Source organism: Cheilinus undulatus, linkage group 23, assembly GCF_018320785.1.
Source record: "Cheilinus undulatus linkage group 23, ASM1832078v1, whole genome shotgun sequence".
NCBI classification, from domain to species: Eukaryota; Metazoa; Chordata; class Actinopteri; order Labriformes; family Labridae; genus Cheilinus; species Cheilinus undulatus.
The window spans coordinates 27,602,510-27,619,499 of NC_054887.1; the positions used below are offsets into that span (position 1 = coordinate 27,602,510).

A 16,990-nucleotide genomic window follows, 5' to 3' on the forward strand; every position below is an offset into this window, starting at 1 on the left:
TGGCAGAAAAACAGTTTGACATTAATGTCAAAGTAAAAACAGATTTCAACAAAGGAATGTAAATGAAATGAAAATATGTGATGTAAAATAAGTGACTGCATAAATATTTGCCCCCTTTAAAGTGATTGACCTAGTGATTGGAGTATAAAGACACCTGGTGTCTGGTTAATCAGTATTCATGACTACCATTACACCATGGAGACAAAAAAAAACACTCCAAGCAAGTCAGAGAAATGATTACTGATAAGTAAAATTCAGGGGATGGATGCAAAAAAAATCCAAGGCACTAAACATCCCTAAATCCATCATCAGGAAATGGAAGGAATATGAGAGCAGCCACCAAGATACCTACAGCTACTCAGAAGGAGTTACAAGCTTCAGCTGGTGAAGGGTTCTTCATCAGTCAAAGCTTTAGGGGAGAGTTGAAAAGAGAAAGCCACTGTTCAAGAAAACTCATTCAATCTGGACTGGAGTTCACCAAAAGGCAAGTGGGAGACTCCATGGTCAAGTGGAAGAAAGTTCTTTGGTCTGATGAGACCAAAATGGAGCTTTTTGGCCATCAGACAAGATGCTGTTTGGTGGGTAATGCACAATACCAATGTGAAGCCTGGTGGTGGCAGCATCATGTTGTGGGGATGCTTCTTGGCAGCTGCCCTTGGAAATCAGTTTTCACCAGGACACTAAAGAGAGGGTTTTTAAAAAGCTGAATTAAATTGAACCTTACTGGTTTAAAAATCAGTTAGAGGGTAAAACATCCACTTTTTCTAGGCACTTCCATTTGCAAACATACAGAATGCAAGTTAGCCGTACAGCTAAGGAAAGGGTAGTTGTAGGTTGAAAAACTGCCCTTTTCAGTGCTTAAGTTTTACTTTTATAGTCCAAAATATTGTTATAATGTGTTTCTCTTTTCTTGCAGGAAGTACATCCGAAAAACTCGAGTCGAGGCAGCACAGGGGGCAGAAATTACCGAATGTAGGGGAGCACCGAATGGACAAACACCCAGCGACTTGGGAAGAGAGAAGGGAGTGGCCTTACCTGGTACCTCTGTGGAATGGTTCACTGTAAAACAAAACAAAGATGAGGCTAACAATGGTCTGAAACGCTCTCAAAAATGCTAGAGCTACAAGGTGTTCGATGAGGGATCTTGTGATTATTTTAATACACTGCACCATTCCATATCAGGAGGAATTCTTTGTTAACGCAATGTAACAAACTAGTTTTAGCTGCTGAGGCACGAACAAGAGCTTATTTTACCTCCAAAGCCTGAGCTGCAGTGTCCTCTGGCTCCAGGAAAAGGTGGGAACAGATGCAGGCTTCAGCCAATCAGAGAGCGGCACACGATGTTTGTGAATGAGCAGTCAATTCTGCAGAGCTAAACTTTATTAATCTGAGAGAGTGGATTATTTGCTCCTTGGAAAAGCAGGATACTTAGCCACAGGTCATATATAACAACTGCTACCCAAGATAAAGTATTTTATTTGTATGCACTATGCATTGTTGGGGATTGTGGTTCAGTATTTTACCATAAACCTGAGAAAAATCTGTACGTTTCATTGACAAAAAGCAGCGTTCTTCCATCCAAGCTGAAACCTTGAAGATTCAACTTCAATCCAAACCCTGTCTAAGCTTCAGGAAGTGTTGAGAGCCTAAAAGATACAATCCAAAAACTTCTGGAACAAGAGATCAAGCACCATTAGGGGAGATTTTTGAGGAACAGTGAGTACTACCCAAATATGATTGTGATTAACCAAAAAAACTAAATAACCAGAAGCTAAATTGAGTTAAAGTTTCTTTGGCTTGTTAGAGCATGGTGCTTGTGTGGTTGTCAGAAATGGGTCATTCTGTGGAATCAAAGTGCATTTGGCAAAAGTCAGTGGAATAAGTTAATTAGCGACAATCAGGCAAAATGTTTGTCGTCTGCATCCGTTTCACATGTCACCACTGCGGCCAAATCTGATTTTTTTTTTTTTTTTTTTTTTTGTCAATAATCCAGTGGCCGGCGATCAAGTTTGAGTGGAGGGCTGTGTTCAAGGTCAAGCACAAGTCATCAAAGTTTAGTCACGGTGAGTCAACGCAGAAATTTAGTGAAATACTTTCAGAAAGATCCTTAAATATGAGGCTCTATCAATGGAAGTATAATGATTCAACCATCTGTAACCTCCTGAGACCCAATCTTTTAGTGGAAATGCATTTTTAGTTTCTCACACGTATTTATCAAGAGTAGGACCTGAAAAAGCTCAGCTTTATCTTTGATCAGGAGGTTTCTCTTTCTGAGCATGTCTGTCAGTCAGTTGTTCAGTTGTTCCTTTTGAATTCCTGAAAATATTAAAGCAAATTCACCCAAAAATTTCCTGTTAAATTCCTGAAAATGTACAAATGCATTCCCCAAAATTCCATGGAAAAAATAAAAAAATCCCCAAAACATCCAAACAAATTCCCCAAAACTTCCATTAAAATCCTTTGAAATGTCAAAGGACACAGCCCCCCAAATTCCCAATAAAATTCCCAAAATGTATGGATAAATTTCCCACATTTCCATAAAAAGTACCATAATATTTCAATGCAAATACCCACCAAAAAATCAAATCAAATTTTAAAATAAAGAAATACATTGCTCACATTTCCATTAAAATGCTTGAAAAATTCCAAGCAAATTCCCCAAAAACCTCCAAACAAATAAAAAACTGAAATTTGCATGAAAATTCAAAGGATACAACCCCAAAATTCCTAATGAATCCCTCAAAATTTTAAAAACAATAACCCAAATTTCCCTGAAAATACCAAAATATTTCATTGCAAACTCCTAAATTCCCCCAAATTATTCAAACAAATTCCATGAAATTTCCATTAAAATTCTTGAAAATTTTAAAGGACACAACCCCAAATTCTCAATGAAATCCACCCAATTTACAAATAATTTTCCCAAGTTTCAATGAAAATACTAAAATATTTCCATGCAAATTCCTCAAAAAAAAAATCAAATTTCAAAATATTAGAAACATACCTTCCAAATTCCCATGAAAATGCAAAAAAAAAAAAAAAAAAGAAATGCAGTAAATCTGCTTTAAAATTCCGCAAAATTGTCAGTGCAATGTTCCCTTAAAATTCCTGAAAACGTATAAATGCATTTTCCAAGATCTGATGAAGATAATGGAAAAATCCCCAAAACATCCAAACAAATTCCCTGAAAATTGCATGAAAAGGGAAATTCCCAATGAATTCCCCCAAAGAATTTCACTATAAACTCCAATGAAACTTTCCAAATATACAAACATGACCCCAAAATTTCCATGCTTAAAAATTCCCAAGCAAATTCCCCAGAAACTGCCAAACAAATTCTCTGAAATTCTCATGAAATGTTTTGAATTTTTCAAGGGACACAACCCCCAAATTCAAAAACTAATTCCCCTAAAAATTTAGAGAGAAATTTCCTAAATTCCTTAAAAATACCCATATATCTCAGTGTAAATCCCCCCAAATATTCAAATCAATCAAATTTAAAATGCCAGAAGATTCCAAAATAAATTCCACCAAATGTCCAAACAAATCCTTAAATTTCCATAAAAATACCACAAAATTTCAAAATAAAATTTACCCATAACATCCAATAAATCTTTCCAAAATATACAAACATGACCCAAAAATTTCCATGAAAATGCTTGAAAAATTCCAATCAAATTCCCCCAAAATATCAAAACAAATTCCAAGAAATTTGCAAGAGAAATCCATGCATTTCAAATCAAATTCTTCCAACATTTCCAACCAAATTACTTAAACTTTAACAGACATTTTGAAAAATTATCTAAAAATACTACAAAACTATGTTGTGGGAAAGCCAAAATGTGATATCCTCATATGTACATGCAGGGTCTTAGGAGGTTAATTTATTTAATTAGAGGCTACTCTGGTTGTTGCCTGGACAGCAGTTCCAGATACTGCAAGATAATGTTCATTTGTCATAAAATCAAACAAATTCAAAAAAATTACAAGATCTGGTACATTGCAAACAAAAATGGCAAGTCTTCCTTTAAATGTGCGATACAGCACACATAAAAAAGAACACAAACAAAGCACCCACAGTGTAAATGACAGTTGTGTAACCGTGAGCAAAGGTCACACAAACACACATGTTTCATAAAAGCCAGTTCTTGGAAATCCTTGCATGGGGACTGACAGTCATGCCTGTTTGTTCAAGCCTCTGTGTGGATTTACAGTAATTTTATCTCACATTAAAAATCGCCCATCTCTGGCTCTGCCTCCTCTGCCTGTGTATAATCAAACAGTACTCCCATTTATGTTAACCTATGCATTACTATCATTCATTGTACATGATGGTTTCATATAACAAAACTGTATTAAGAATCCTATCCACTGTATAATGGTGCTATTTTGTAGTTTGTTACTTGCAAGAGATGGCTAAGACAGACAGATGGCAGGGCTTACATTGGAGGTCTTCCCTTTTGCACAGCCTTGTGGCCACCATTTTAATAGTGTTTTTATTTGTAAGCTGTTTCAATACGGTAGTTGTGTAAGCGAGTAAATGTATCTGTGTGAAATCTGTGAATGCATGGAGATTAAAAAAAGAAGAAGAAAATACAATGTTGTGGTCCCAAGAAGGCAAAATGCTATTTTTTCTACTGTTTTTGAATTATTTTCTCAACAAAGATCCCTTATGCCAAATAACTTGACAAAAGTACTGTGAACTGTAATTCTTCCAATTGTATTAAGATTGTTAAAATTCATGGTGTGCTTTTGTCTGTCCTGAGATGTGTGTGTACATGCACTTCACTGGAAGCCAATGTATTGATTATAGGAGCTCTTAAAGTGAGACTCTGTCATTTTTGCTTTGTCACCCGGACTGTTTCATAAATCTATTGCATAGGTTATATTTCATGTTCATCTGGGAAACTTCCTGTACAAAGTGTCTGTGAAGGGCAGGACTTTTTTAGAACATTCTCAGAAGGTGATTGGGCAAACGTTCTGTCCTTCACATTCATGACGGGCCAATTAGAGTGACAAGACAAAATGAGGTAGAGGTTATGCGTAGCTCCAGAAGTAACCTGAGCTCGACAGTAAGATACTGTTTATTAAAGTATGGTTCTTTTATAATAACCTTACTTATTGTATGGCCGGCAACCTCCACTATTAGATAATCTGAGGGCCTCAATGCCTTCTGGGACACTAGGACAACATGCGCTAGTATGAGGGTCTGCAGAAAAGCAATTGTTCTCAATAAGATGCTTTCAATAAACTACTACATTTATCTGGAATAAGCTAAAATGTCTTATAATCTAGAAGAACTAAAAAAAGTCACAGAGCAGTCAGTGCAAAAGAGGAATCTTAGATTTTGGAAATTAGCATGCTTGCATAGAGTTACAATAGAAATCAACATCTTTTTTGTGTCTTTATGTGAAATATGAAGCTTCAACCACGAGCTAGCTAGCTAGCTAGCTTTGCCTAGCACAGTATAAAATGCGCTCCTTTTCCCAAAGAAAGCTAAAATAATCCAATTAACACCATGTTTTGAAGCTTGTAATTTACTTTAATGTTGAAGAAAACCTATATGTCAGAGACCCTATGCTAGTGTAGCCTGTTGTAGCCTGACGTGCATCACCACAAGTCAGTTGTTCAAAGACATCCACTTTAGTTGATTGACTTGTTAGCTTTAATTAAATTAAGACTAACTCAGTTTTTTTTTTAAGTATGGTAAAGATATGTTTAGATGTGTACCCTTTGGAGTTGCTGTTGGGCAGAGCAAGGCTGGCTGTTTTTCTAAGCTTAAGCTTATTAGGCTAAGCTAGCTCATGTCTGGTTATAGCTTGATACTTTACATAAAACATACAAAATAAAACAATTTATTTCATCTAACTCTAAAGAAGAATAAGCTAATCTCATTTTCCCAAACTCAAAAACTACTGTTAAGATTTTCTTAAATAAGCTAGGATAAAATTAGCCAACTTAAGCTAACAGTCAAATGGCCAAAGCAGGCAGTAATGACATAAGAATTGTCTTCTTAAACTCCAGTAAAAAGGAGACTAAAAATTTAAAAACAAAATATTTATTGATGTGCAACTTTTTAAGCTGCTGTTGGGCAGAACCAAGCTAACTGTTTCAATAAGTGTCAAGTCATGTTAGCCTTTCTAGCTAATGTTAGGTGATAGCTTGATATTTTGGATAAAGAAACAAAATCAAATCTATTTCTGTGCAAAAATGAACCAAGCTTCTCTAACATCCTGAATTATGGTTAAAAGTTTTTCAAACATAAGCTAGGCTAGCACTAGCGTACTTAAGCTGTTTCACTTAGTAGCAAGTCATACTAGGCTAAGCTAGCTAATGTCAGGCTGTAGTTTGATATGTATCATAAAGATATACAAAACCTTTTACCAAAATCTACTTTTGGGCAAAGAAGAACTAGGCATCCCTAAAACTGTGAATTACTGTTAAAGGTTTTCTGAAATAAGTAAGGCTAATATTAGCCTAATTAAGCTAACAGTCTAATGACAAAAACTGGCAGTAATGACATAACATCTACCTTTCTACCTAACTGTTGATAAATGATGAATAGAAAGAAAAAAAAACATTAAAAAAAAACAAAAAAAAAGTGTTAAATGGTTACTTTAGTGCTGCTGTTGGGTATTTCCAAGCTAGCTGTTTTACTGTCAAGTCAGGCTAGGCTAAGCTAACTGATGCCTGGTTATAGCTTGATAATTTACGTAAAGATATACCAGACCAACAAATCCTAAATGCTCCTGCTAGGCAAGAATGAACTAAGCTTCCCTTAAATCATGAATTATTGTTACAAGTTTTCTAAAATTAGCAAGGCTAACATTAGCCTACTCAAGCTAACAGTCAAATGACAAAATTCGGCAGTAATGACATAACTACCTTTCCCAACTGTTGATAAATGAAGAATAGAAAGAAAAAAACATTAAAAACAAAAAAGTGTTAATGTGTAACCTTTAGTGCTGCTGTTGTGCTTAACCAAGCCAGCTGTTTTACTGTCAAACCATGCTAGACTAAGCTAACTGATGTCTGGTTATAGCTTGATACTTTATACAAAACAAACAAATACTAAACTTTGCTGCTGGGCAAGAATGAACTAAGCTCCTCTCAAATCATGAATTATTGCTTAAGTTTTCTAAAATAAGCTAGGATAATATTAGCGTAAGCTATAAATCATTACACACAATTGTTTTGATTTAATTACTGTGGAGAAGAATTTGCTACTCTTTGCAAAAATGACAGAGTTTCACTTTAAGAACAAGCCAGGTGTTTCATTTATTTTGACCAAAACATTTATTAGAAGCTCTTTGAATTCAAATGTGTTTCACTTATTGATTTTAAGGTGTGTTTTTTTAATAATTAGAGTTTTAAAATGGGAATTTGAATATGCACTTTGTTCATTTTTTACAAATGCGGTCGACCTGGCGACTGAAAAGAAAATCTGGTTGGAGAACCTCCAGTCCTCCCAGATCTTTAAAGTACAAACCAAAGACTTTTTAATGAGAACGAAGCCTCACTCATTATTATTATCATGCCATGAATTAATCCAGATCATTGAATATTTTTAAATGCCATCCTTGTCTGAAATGCACTGCAGCTACAGTACACCCTTCACACACTGTCTCTGGTACCTGAAATAAATACAGCTTGGCAAAGTGAGCCGGACAAACGTTCCTCAGTGCAGCGATGAAGAAAGCTACAGCAACCGGCTTCTTATCACGAGACCAGTCGAACATTTCTGTGTATGTAAAATGATCAATAAAGGCTAAAAATGTTGGAGTTTGTGAGAGATTATCGGCTCTGTTGTGAGAAATGTCATTTCCTGAAGCTCACTGTCCAACAAACTGTTTGATTACAGCGCTGTTATTTATGGTGCTCGATTGCCTTCTGTAGAAAAAATACTGACAAATTGTTCACCATTCCTGCTGAATAAACCACTTGTCAACATCACAGAAAAGACTGGAGAGTTTTTCATGCACTCATAAAACCTCGAGGGAAACATCATGCTGTTAGACATTACTCCCGCTATTACGCAACATGCTACTCCATACAGCTTTTATGAGGAACCCTGTGGATCCACACACATTAGCAGCAGAAACTGCAAAGCTAAGCTTCCCTCTCATGCATGTGCATATATCTTAAGTTATTTCAGCTATACATGAAGCTGAATGTCAGAGTGATACTTCCTACGAGGTGGCGGGGTCTGCCAAAGCAAGCAGAGCGGGGTGTGGTGCTCCCTAAAGGCCGGAGCTGCATGTTCAGCTCTTTGTAGGATGCTCACACTGACAGCAGCAAGCTCACTCACTGTCAGCAGTTTTTTAAGCAAATCTCCATGTAGAGGCAGTGAAATCCAGATAAATTGGCTTCCTGGCAGACGGCAGATATCAAAATTTGGAGCAGCAGGGAGGTCGGCGAGGTCCGGGTCATCCCGTCCATCGTGGATGATATTTCATCCTTCTGTATGACTAATACAGAATCAATTATCTCACCCTAATGGCCCAATTGCCGGCTGCAAGCTTGCAAGATTTAGAGTTCAAATAAATCAGAGAGAAATTGTGTGCAGAGAAACCTGGGCAATGACCAAGCCATAACAAATAAGCCAAGTAAAGAAAAGTGATGCAGATGTATTTAGATTTATGACCATTCACACATCAAATTATCTCTAAAATGCTCTGTATATTCTATATGTTAAATTAGGATTTAATAAGCACAAGGAGCACAACACAAACATGTTTGAATAACCTCAAGAACCAGGATGGTTCTGGGAAGAACACAACCCGTTCCCATTGATCTTCGTGCACTCAGGATCCAGTGCATCTGAGGACACAGAATTTGGAGCGAGCCCTGAAACACAATCTCTCCACACTCTTCAACTCCTCATCTTAAGCACACAATTGTCTTTTGAATGACCTTGTGGTCTGTTTTACTACACTCACCAATTTTACTACTTATTCTACTGGTTGTTTCACAGGAAAAAGCGGTTGTAAGGCTTCATCAGTCTTTAAACTTTCATTTTTCTCTGGTAGGACACACAGGAGTTCAGTGGCTGGGTTTTACTTTTGCTTTTGGTGTTGTCAACTTAGTGTTGTTGCCTCTAATGCCAAATAATCCAACAAACCAAGGTCTGATTTAGACGTCTGCATCAAATTTACATTGGACATTTGTGTAGTCCTAAACCTATGCAGAGGACTCCACACATAGCCTTACATACACCTCCTCAACAGCAGTGCAGACTACAGGCCCTGTGATTGGTCTGCTGGGTAGCACTGGCTAACTGCCAGTTTCTGTACTTCTAGACTGGGCACATGGTGACCATGTCTTGGCAGGGCCACAGCTTGAATTTTATTTTAGTTTGCATGTTTTAAAGTCAGGGCTTACATGTGCCTGATAGGCACCCCTCACCAGACCTGCCACAGACAAGGCTCGGCCCCTGAAAATCCCAGAGAACGGGTCCTCCCGGGTTATTGATGATATCAATGCATGTGTGTTGGATCAGTAGCATTGGTGCTAGCATCCAGGCTAACAGTTACCTTATTTTGGAGCTGAATAAGCATGTCAAGCTTTTATTGGGCTCCGATGTTGAAATTATTAATTAAGGCTGTTTTTCTAAACCCATTTCACCACTTTCCATCCTTATTTTGCCATTTCTTTTTGCCCATCAAAACCAATTTTTCTGGGGTTTTTTCCCCTTAGTAAACACTTTTTTCCACTTTTAATAATTTTTGCTGCTTTTTGCCCAAATTTTCCTTTTTTTTCTGCCACTTTTAACCCATTTATTGCCACTTTTATCCCTTTTGCCTTTTTGCCTATTCTTGCCATTTCTCTTTGCCTATTAAAGACAATTATTGCTACTTTTAGCCTTATTTGCCAATTTTTTGCCACCTTTCACCCATTTTTGCCATTTTTCAGCAAATTGTGGCCCATTTTTGCCACTTCATATAGCCAATTTTGAACCATATTTGCCAAGTTAGCCTTTTTTGGTCCCTTTTTGGCCACTCCTTTTTGCACATATTTGCCACGATTTTGCCACTATTAACTGATTTTTACTGCTTTTTGCCCATTTTTGGCCTCCTTTTTCCCACTTTTTATTGCTACTTCAACCCATTTTTGCCACTATGCATAATACTTTCAGCATTTTAATGATTTTTCATCAATTTTGGCCAGTTCTTTTTGCCACTTTTAACCATTTTTGTTGCTTTTTGTCCTTATTTGCCAATTTTTTGCTACTTTAAACCCAGTGTTGCTGTTTTTTGTCCCATTTTGACACTACTTTTTTTGCACCTTAAACCATCTTTGCTGCTATCCATCCATTTTTGCAACTTCTTTTTGCCACACTGGCAAAAAAAGTTGTAAAATGGGAGAAATTGGCAAAAATGGGTACAACATTGCTTAAAAGGGGTAAAAATGGCTAAAAAAGGGCAAAGAAATGGGTTGTAAGTGGCAAAAAGACGTGGCAAAATTGAGTGAAAAGCAGCAAAAAGTAGGCCAAGGTTCAGAAAGAAGTACCAAAATAGGCAAAAAGCAGCAACTAAGTATTAAAAGTATAATAAAACAAGAGCAAATAAGTGCAAAATCAGCAGAAATTGGTCCAAAGTGGCAAAAATGGGTGACAAATTACTACAAAAATGGGTGAACGTGGCAAAAAGACGAGGCAAAATGGTGGCATATGGGCAACAAGCTGCTAAAAAACTATAAAATTGGTGGCAAGAAGTGGCAAAATGGGCAAAAAGTAGCAAGAATGGTTTAAACATTGCAAAAAGAAATGGCAAAAATGGGTGACATGCGACTAGAAGGTGAGAAAAATGGACAAAAAATGGCACAAAATTGATGGAAAGTGGCCAAGAGGAAAAAATTGGAGAAACTTGGGAAAAAGAAGATGCAAAATGAGCTACAAGTGGCTAAAAATTGGCAAAAAAGGGGCAATTAAGGGGGTAAAAGGCAGGAAAAACGGGTTGAAAGTGGCAAAAATGGGTAAAAATCAGCAAAATTAGGAAAGTGGCAAAATTGGGTGGAAAAAGTGGTGAAATATGTTGAAAGAAGTGAAAAATAGATTATTCCAACATCAGAGCCCAACACTCCTCCAACTCCAAAATAAGGTAACTGTTAGCCTGGATGCTAGCGCTAATCCAACACACATGCATTGATCTCACCAATAACCACCACTAGGGACGGCCCATTCTCTGGGTTTGTCAGGGGCCCAGTGGATTCTGTGGCAGGCCTGTTTGGAAATCTACCCTATGGAGTGTTGTTTATAACTAACAGAGTCCTAAATTCAAAATGAGAAGCGAACAGCTGAGGGGGGTACCACTGAGCAGCACATCTCTACTCATCATCTTTTGTTACTGTTTTTATTTAGATCCCCATGGTGGCAGAATTTACACACTTCCTGTTGAAGGAAATAAGGAGACAAATGTCCAGGATTTGTGAGCCTTATTCTATAGTGAGGATGTTAACAGTTGCATGTTAACCATTGGAGGAGATTCTCCCCCGTTTCTCGATTTCAGTCAACAGTGGAAATTCACTGAGGCTTGATTATAGCAGGAGCGAGTGTTGGCTCAGCTGTGTGCTTTAAGAACCCATGATGTCAGAGCCTTATTTTCCTTGGAGGGACTCTCATCAGCTGCATTGTTCCAGGAAACCATGGTCTGTTCTCTGGGCAACAAAAAAATCTTGCCTAAAATGTGTGCCCCCTCTTGTTTGCCTCTGAATGCAGCACGCCGCTCCTTGGCACAAATCACAGCTTTCGAACATCACGCGCGGAGCATCGGTGCACCACATTTCCCTGGAACTGGACCCGTTTCCCCGTCTGCTGTGACAGTATTTACTTTTCTTTCCCTTTTAGAAGACGAGTGTCGGTGATGAAAGGCAGTGTGTTAATACAGGACGAGGAAATAATGTGTTGGCCCCCAGAGGATTATAAAACAATGCCGCTACTGATGTCATAGGGCCCAGACTTCTGAGGTCTCCTTATGCACAAAGACGTAGGCGGTGTGATTGAAATACAGCACCATGGACTGACAGGTGATGCAAGCAGCCGACAGAGCCGATGAAAAAACTACTCTGCAGCTTTCTCCAGTTTAAAATTCAAAACATGCTAAAGGCAAGCTGGATATGGACACGGTTACACCTTCAAACAAACAGCACAGATTTACAAATCAGAATAAAACTTCACTGGCCAGTGTTGAAGATTTGACGAGCCGCGTTGTGGAAACAGATTTAGTAAATAAAGTTCATGGATACCCAGCAGATCACATCTGGTCCTCATAAGGATGTTGGACTCTGCTAATGTTCTTTGTTAGACAATTATGGTAATGATTTCCTAGAAATCCACAGCACTGGATTTTGCCAATTTTGCCAATTTTGACATGTTTTGCTATTTCTAACCTTTTTGTGCCCATTTTTATGACTCCTTTGTTAAACTTTTAGCCCATTTTCACATATTTTTGCCATTTCAGTTTGACACTTTAACCAATTTTTTAACGCTTTTCAGCCATTTTTCCCTTTTTGCCACTTGGCAGCAATTTTTGTCACTTTTTTTGACATGTGTCACTCGTTTTTGCACCCTTTTTTTTATTTTGCCCATTTTCCCAGTTTTAAGCCAGGTTTTTTGGCCTATTTTTGCCACTCTTTAAAACTTTTTTAAGCCACTTTTAATCCATCTTTGCTTCTTTATGCCAATTTATGCGTTTTTTTTTTTGCCCATTCTTGCCACCTTTTAGCCAGTTTTAACCTATATTAGCCTATTTTACCCATTTCCCCCCCTTAATTTGTCCTCTTTTAACCCAGTTTTTTGCCCCGCCCCCCTTTTTTTTTCTGAGTCACCCATTTTGCCAAATATTTTTTGCCACTTTCAATCCATTTTTACCACTTTTGCCTATTTCATTCACTTTCCTACTTTAAACCAATTTTTTTTTTTTTGCCAATTTTTCCACTTTTTTGAAATTTTTAACCCTTTCTAAACCCATTTTAAAACTTTTAACTATTGCCAGTTTTTTTGCCCATTAATCCACTTTTTTTGCCAAAATTAACCCTGTTTCTTGCCTATTTTTCCACTTTTTTGCCACAAGTCACCTATTTTTGCCACGTTTTTCACCACTTTCAACCCATTTTACCCATTTTTTGACAGTTTTTTTCCCTAATGTTGTTGTCTTTTCCCCATGTTTGCCACTTCTCTTGCCAGTTTTAACCCATATTTCCTAATTTTTCCACTTTTTTTGCCACAAGTCACACATTCTTGCCACATTTTTTGCCACCTTCACCTAATTTTTACTACTTTTTGTCAATTTTTGCCAAATTACCCATTTTTTTTTTTTTTTTGCTGGGTTTTTTGGCTCATTCTTTGTCACTTTCAACCAACCTTTTCTGTTTTTTTTGTTTGTTTGTTTGTTTGTTTGTTTTTTTGTCCTATTAATGGCACTTCTTTTTGCCATTTTTACTCATATTTTTTACTACTTTTTGTCAATTTTTGCCAAATTACCCTTTTTTTTTTGCTGGGTTTTTTGGCTCATTCTTTGTCACTTTCAACCAACCTTTTCTGTTTTTTTGTTTGTTTGTTTGTTTTTTTGTTTGTTTGTTTTTTTGTCCTATTAATGGCACTTCTTTTGCCATTTTTACTCATATTTTCCTATTTTTACTGTTTTTTCACCTTTGGCCACTTTTAACCATTTTATGCTGCTTTCTGACTGTTTTTGCCACTTCTTTTGCCATATTTAACCCATATTAGCTAATTTGGCCCATTTTTCCACTGTTTCTGCCACTTTTAGCCAAGTCTTTTGGCAATTTTTTTTTCACTTTCTGCCCAATCTTGCCACATTTTTGCCACTTTCAACCCATTTTTTGCCACGTCACCCATTTACGCCACCTCTTTTTGCCACTTTTAATCCATATTTGTCAATGCTGCCCATTTTTCCACCTTTCAACCCAGTTTTGAAAAAACTGCTCTGCACCATTTTCCAGTTTAAATTTTAAAACATCCACGAGGCATTTGGACACAGTTGCACCTTCAAACAAACAGCACCAAAATGCAAATCAGAAGCAGTTCTTATATGAGAATGTACAGGCCAACACTGAAGATTTGACGAGCCGCGTTGTGGAAACAGATTTAGTAAATAAAGTTCATGGATACCCAGCAGATCACATCTGGTCCTCATAAGATCATTGGACTCTTTGCTAATGCTCTTTGTTAGAAAATTATGGTAATGATTTCCTAGAAATCCACAGCAGGGAAAAATCACAGTCACTAGATAAAGACCTTCAGAGTTTGTTGAATCTTCTCAGTTCGAGAGCCAAGAAAGCTGATAGGACTCATTGATTTGCAAGGTGTCTACTGTCCGTAACAGCACATTAATACAGTGTATTTCAGTAGAAATATGGGAAAGGAGACTATCAGGAAGAGAGGAAGAGCGAGAAAGGTTACAACAACAGAGCATGAAGCTCACAAGTTCAGTTGTGCTTCTGCTGGAACGGCCGAGCCCCTGCGGACAAGTTCAGTCCTTCAGTAAAAGTAGCTGGCCTCCAACAATAATACTTACAAAATAAAGGCTGACCGCTCCAAGTAAAATCACTTCAGCTGAGTTCAATAGCTATTATTCAAGTCCTGGTTCTCCATCTCCTGCCCTGAGGCTCCTGTGATGTTAATAAGGTAAGCCGTCTGAGCTGAGAAGAAGCCTGCGAGGAGCTGTGTCAACATGGAGGCCTCCACCCTTTAATATCAGCCCATGATCGCCACTGTGGTGTGGGTGCTTGTCCATCAAACGCCCTAAAGGCTTGATCATAGCGCTGTGGGGTATCAAGTTCTCCATTTTGGGAAATGCATTTATTTGTCTACTTGTTAAGATTCAGATGAGAAGCTTGATACCGCTCTCATATCTGTTAAATAAACATGAGGTTAAATCAATCAGCCTGTAAGCGTTGCATAAGAACTGGTAATTCATGAAGTTAGTTTGTGTTAGCATGACTCTTTTGGAAAGTTACAAACTAAGACTTCCAGCAGCTCTAAAGCTACTTATTATGATGAGAAGCTTGGTACGTCTACAATATCTGTACAAGTATTGTAGGGTTATGAAATTAGCTTTAGCCTTTAGCTTAGCTTTACATAAGAACTGTAAGTCCCTGACTCTCAAATCTTACAAAGGAGCCTACTAACACCTCCAAAACTTACTAGTCATAGCAAGAAGCTTGCTACATCTCCACCATCTTTAACAATAACATAGCGCCAGGTTAGCCTGCTAGCTTAGCATTACCTAAGAACTGGAACGAAAGGGAAATTTGTAAAAATGCTTACGTTAGCTTGTCAGTACTTGAAAGTTATAAATCGCACCAAACAGTTTCTCCAATCATTTAATTAAACTAGTAGCTTGATGCTACTCTCATATCTGTTAAATGCCAGGCGACATCAACAGACTGTTAGCTTAGCATATATGATAGCTGTTAATTTGTTTAGGAAACAGCTGTCATAACTGTGTCTCTCTATGGACCTGAGCCTATTTGCAGACCTAAAATATTGGAAATTATGAAAAGAGGTTTAATACTGTTGTATAAGATTGCATTAGCTTTTAGCTTAGCACTGCCTAAGAACTGCTAATTCACCAAAATCCACTTGTGTTTGCTTTCCTCTTTCAGCAGTTATGTATGACTCGCATCAACAGCTCGCTGCTTATGATAAGAAGCTTGATACCTTTAGCCTTTTAGCTTAGCATTGCTAAAGAACTGAAAATAAATGGAAACCACTTGAGTTAGCATATCTTGGAAAGTTGAAACTGCTGAGGCTTTCTCATTATGATAACAAGCTTGATACGTCTCCATTTTCTGTAGAAATATTATTAGGTTACAACCATTAGCCTTTAGCATAGCATTGCGTAAGGACTGTCAAATCATGGATTCAGCTTATGTTAACATGACTCTTTCTAAAGTTACAAATGGATCTACCAACAGCTCTTAAGCTTATGGTTTTGTGAGAAGTATGATAATCTCCATTATCTGCAAAAAAGTATTAGCCTAGATAATGGAGCTAATACTAAAGCTCACAAAGCTCATGGATATGTGTACTAACAAAGCTACAGAGCTAACGTCAGCTACATTGTTAAGTTATCTACATAGCTTACATAGCTATGTTAACTTTAGCTGCTTTCAAATACGCTCCTGTTGTTGAAGCTAGCCTAGCTTAACTGGTACACATAGTAACATTAACTATGTAGCTAGTATAGCTATGTTAGCTCTAAGTAAAGCTAATGAAGCTAAAGCAAGCCGCTGTTCGCGTCATTGCTTTTAAAACGTAAAAATGTTGGATTTCTTTTGGTTTTAACCATTGAGATATTTCAACCAGGACAAAGCGGTGGACCAACCAACAGAGCTACGTCACCATTAGCATAGCTACAATAAGTGTTTATGGTAAAGTATTAAAGCATGGTCTCCTTCTAGTCCTCAGCAGAGCTGGTGACATCCTTTTTTTTGACTCCATATTTGGTGACATGGGAGCGTCATTGCTAAGTTTCCATTAGCCACACCAGCAGCTAATGTTTTGAGGTCTTATTGATGTCATTGACCTTTGTAGATGATCCACTGAGGGGTTTTATTCAGCCATTGACGCCATTCAGTGAAAATGACTCACTGAAACCTGAAATGAGTCTGTCCTATCACCTGCTGGGTTCATTTCAGCTGGTGGATTTTAAAGGAAAAGATTCAAAATTAATTCCTGCCCTTTGAGCTCCTGTTATCCCCCATGCTGCCAGTCTTTAGGCCCTTAAATTATCAAATCTTTAAACAGAGAAAACAGAACTATTCACTGTTTTATTTACCAAGGAATGTAATTACCAAGTACTGCCCTGACCTCTTTACTTTTGGTGACCAATGACCTTTAAGAAGAAAGCCTGTCTGTAGGAGATATGACACTGTTTTCTCTCACTGAACATATATAAGGTGGATCAGAGCCCAGCTATTACAGTCGATAGGAGAGAGGATCAATCAAAGATCGTTTAAAGTAGCTATG

The 16,990-nt window shown here is 37.5% G+C and overlaps 1 protein-coding gene across 1 annotated transcript in view; it reads left to right on the forward strand.

The window, feature by feature from the left end:
• The window catches only part of igf1 (insulin-like growth factor 1), a 30,011-nt gene extending 22,229 nt beyond the window's left edge, over positions 1-7,782 (forward strand). Inside the window, exon 5 of the mRNA XM_041780528.1 lies at positions 917-7,782. Coding sequence (XP_041636462.1) covers positions 917-976 — 60 coding nt within the window. The 3' untranslated portion in view covers positions 977-7,782. The remainder of the gene's footprint in view (positions 1-916) is intronic.
• The last annotated feature ends 9,208 nt before the right edge of the window (positions 7,783-16,990 follow it).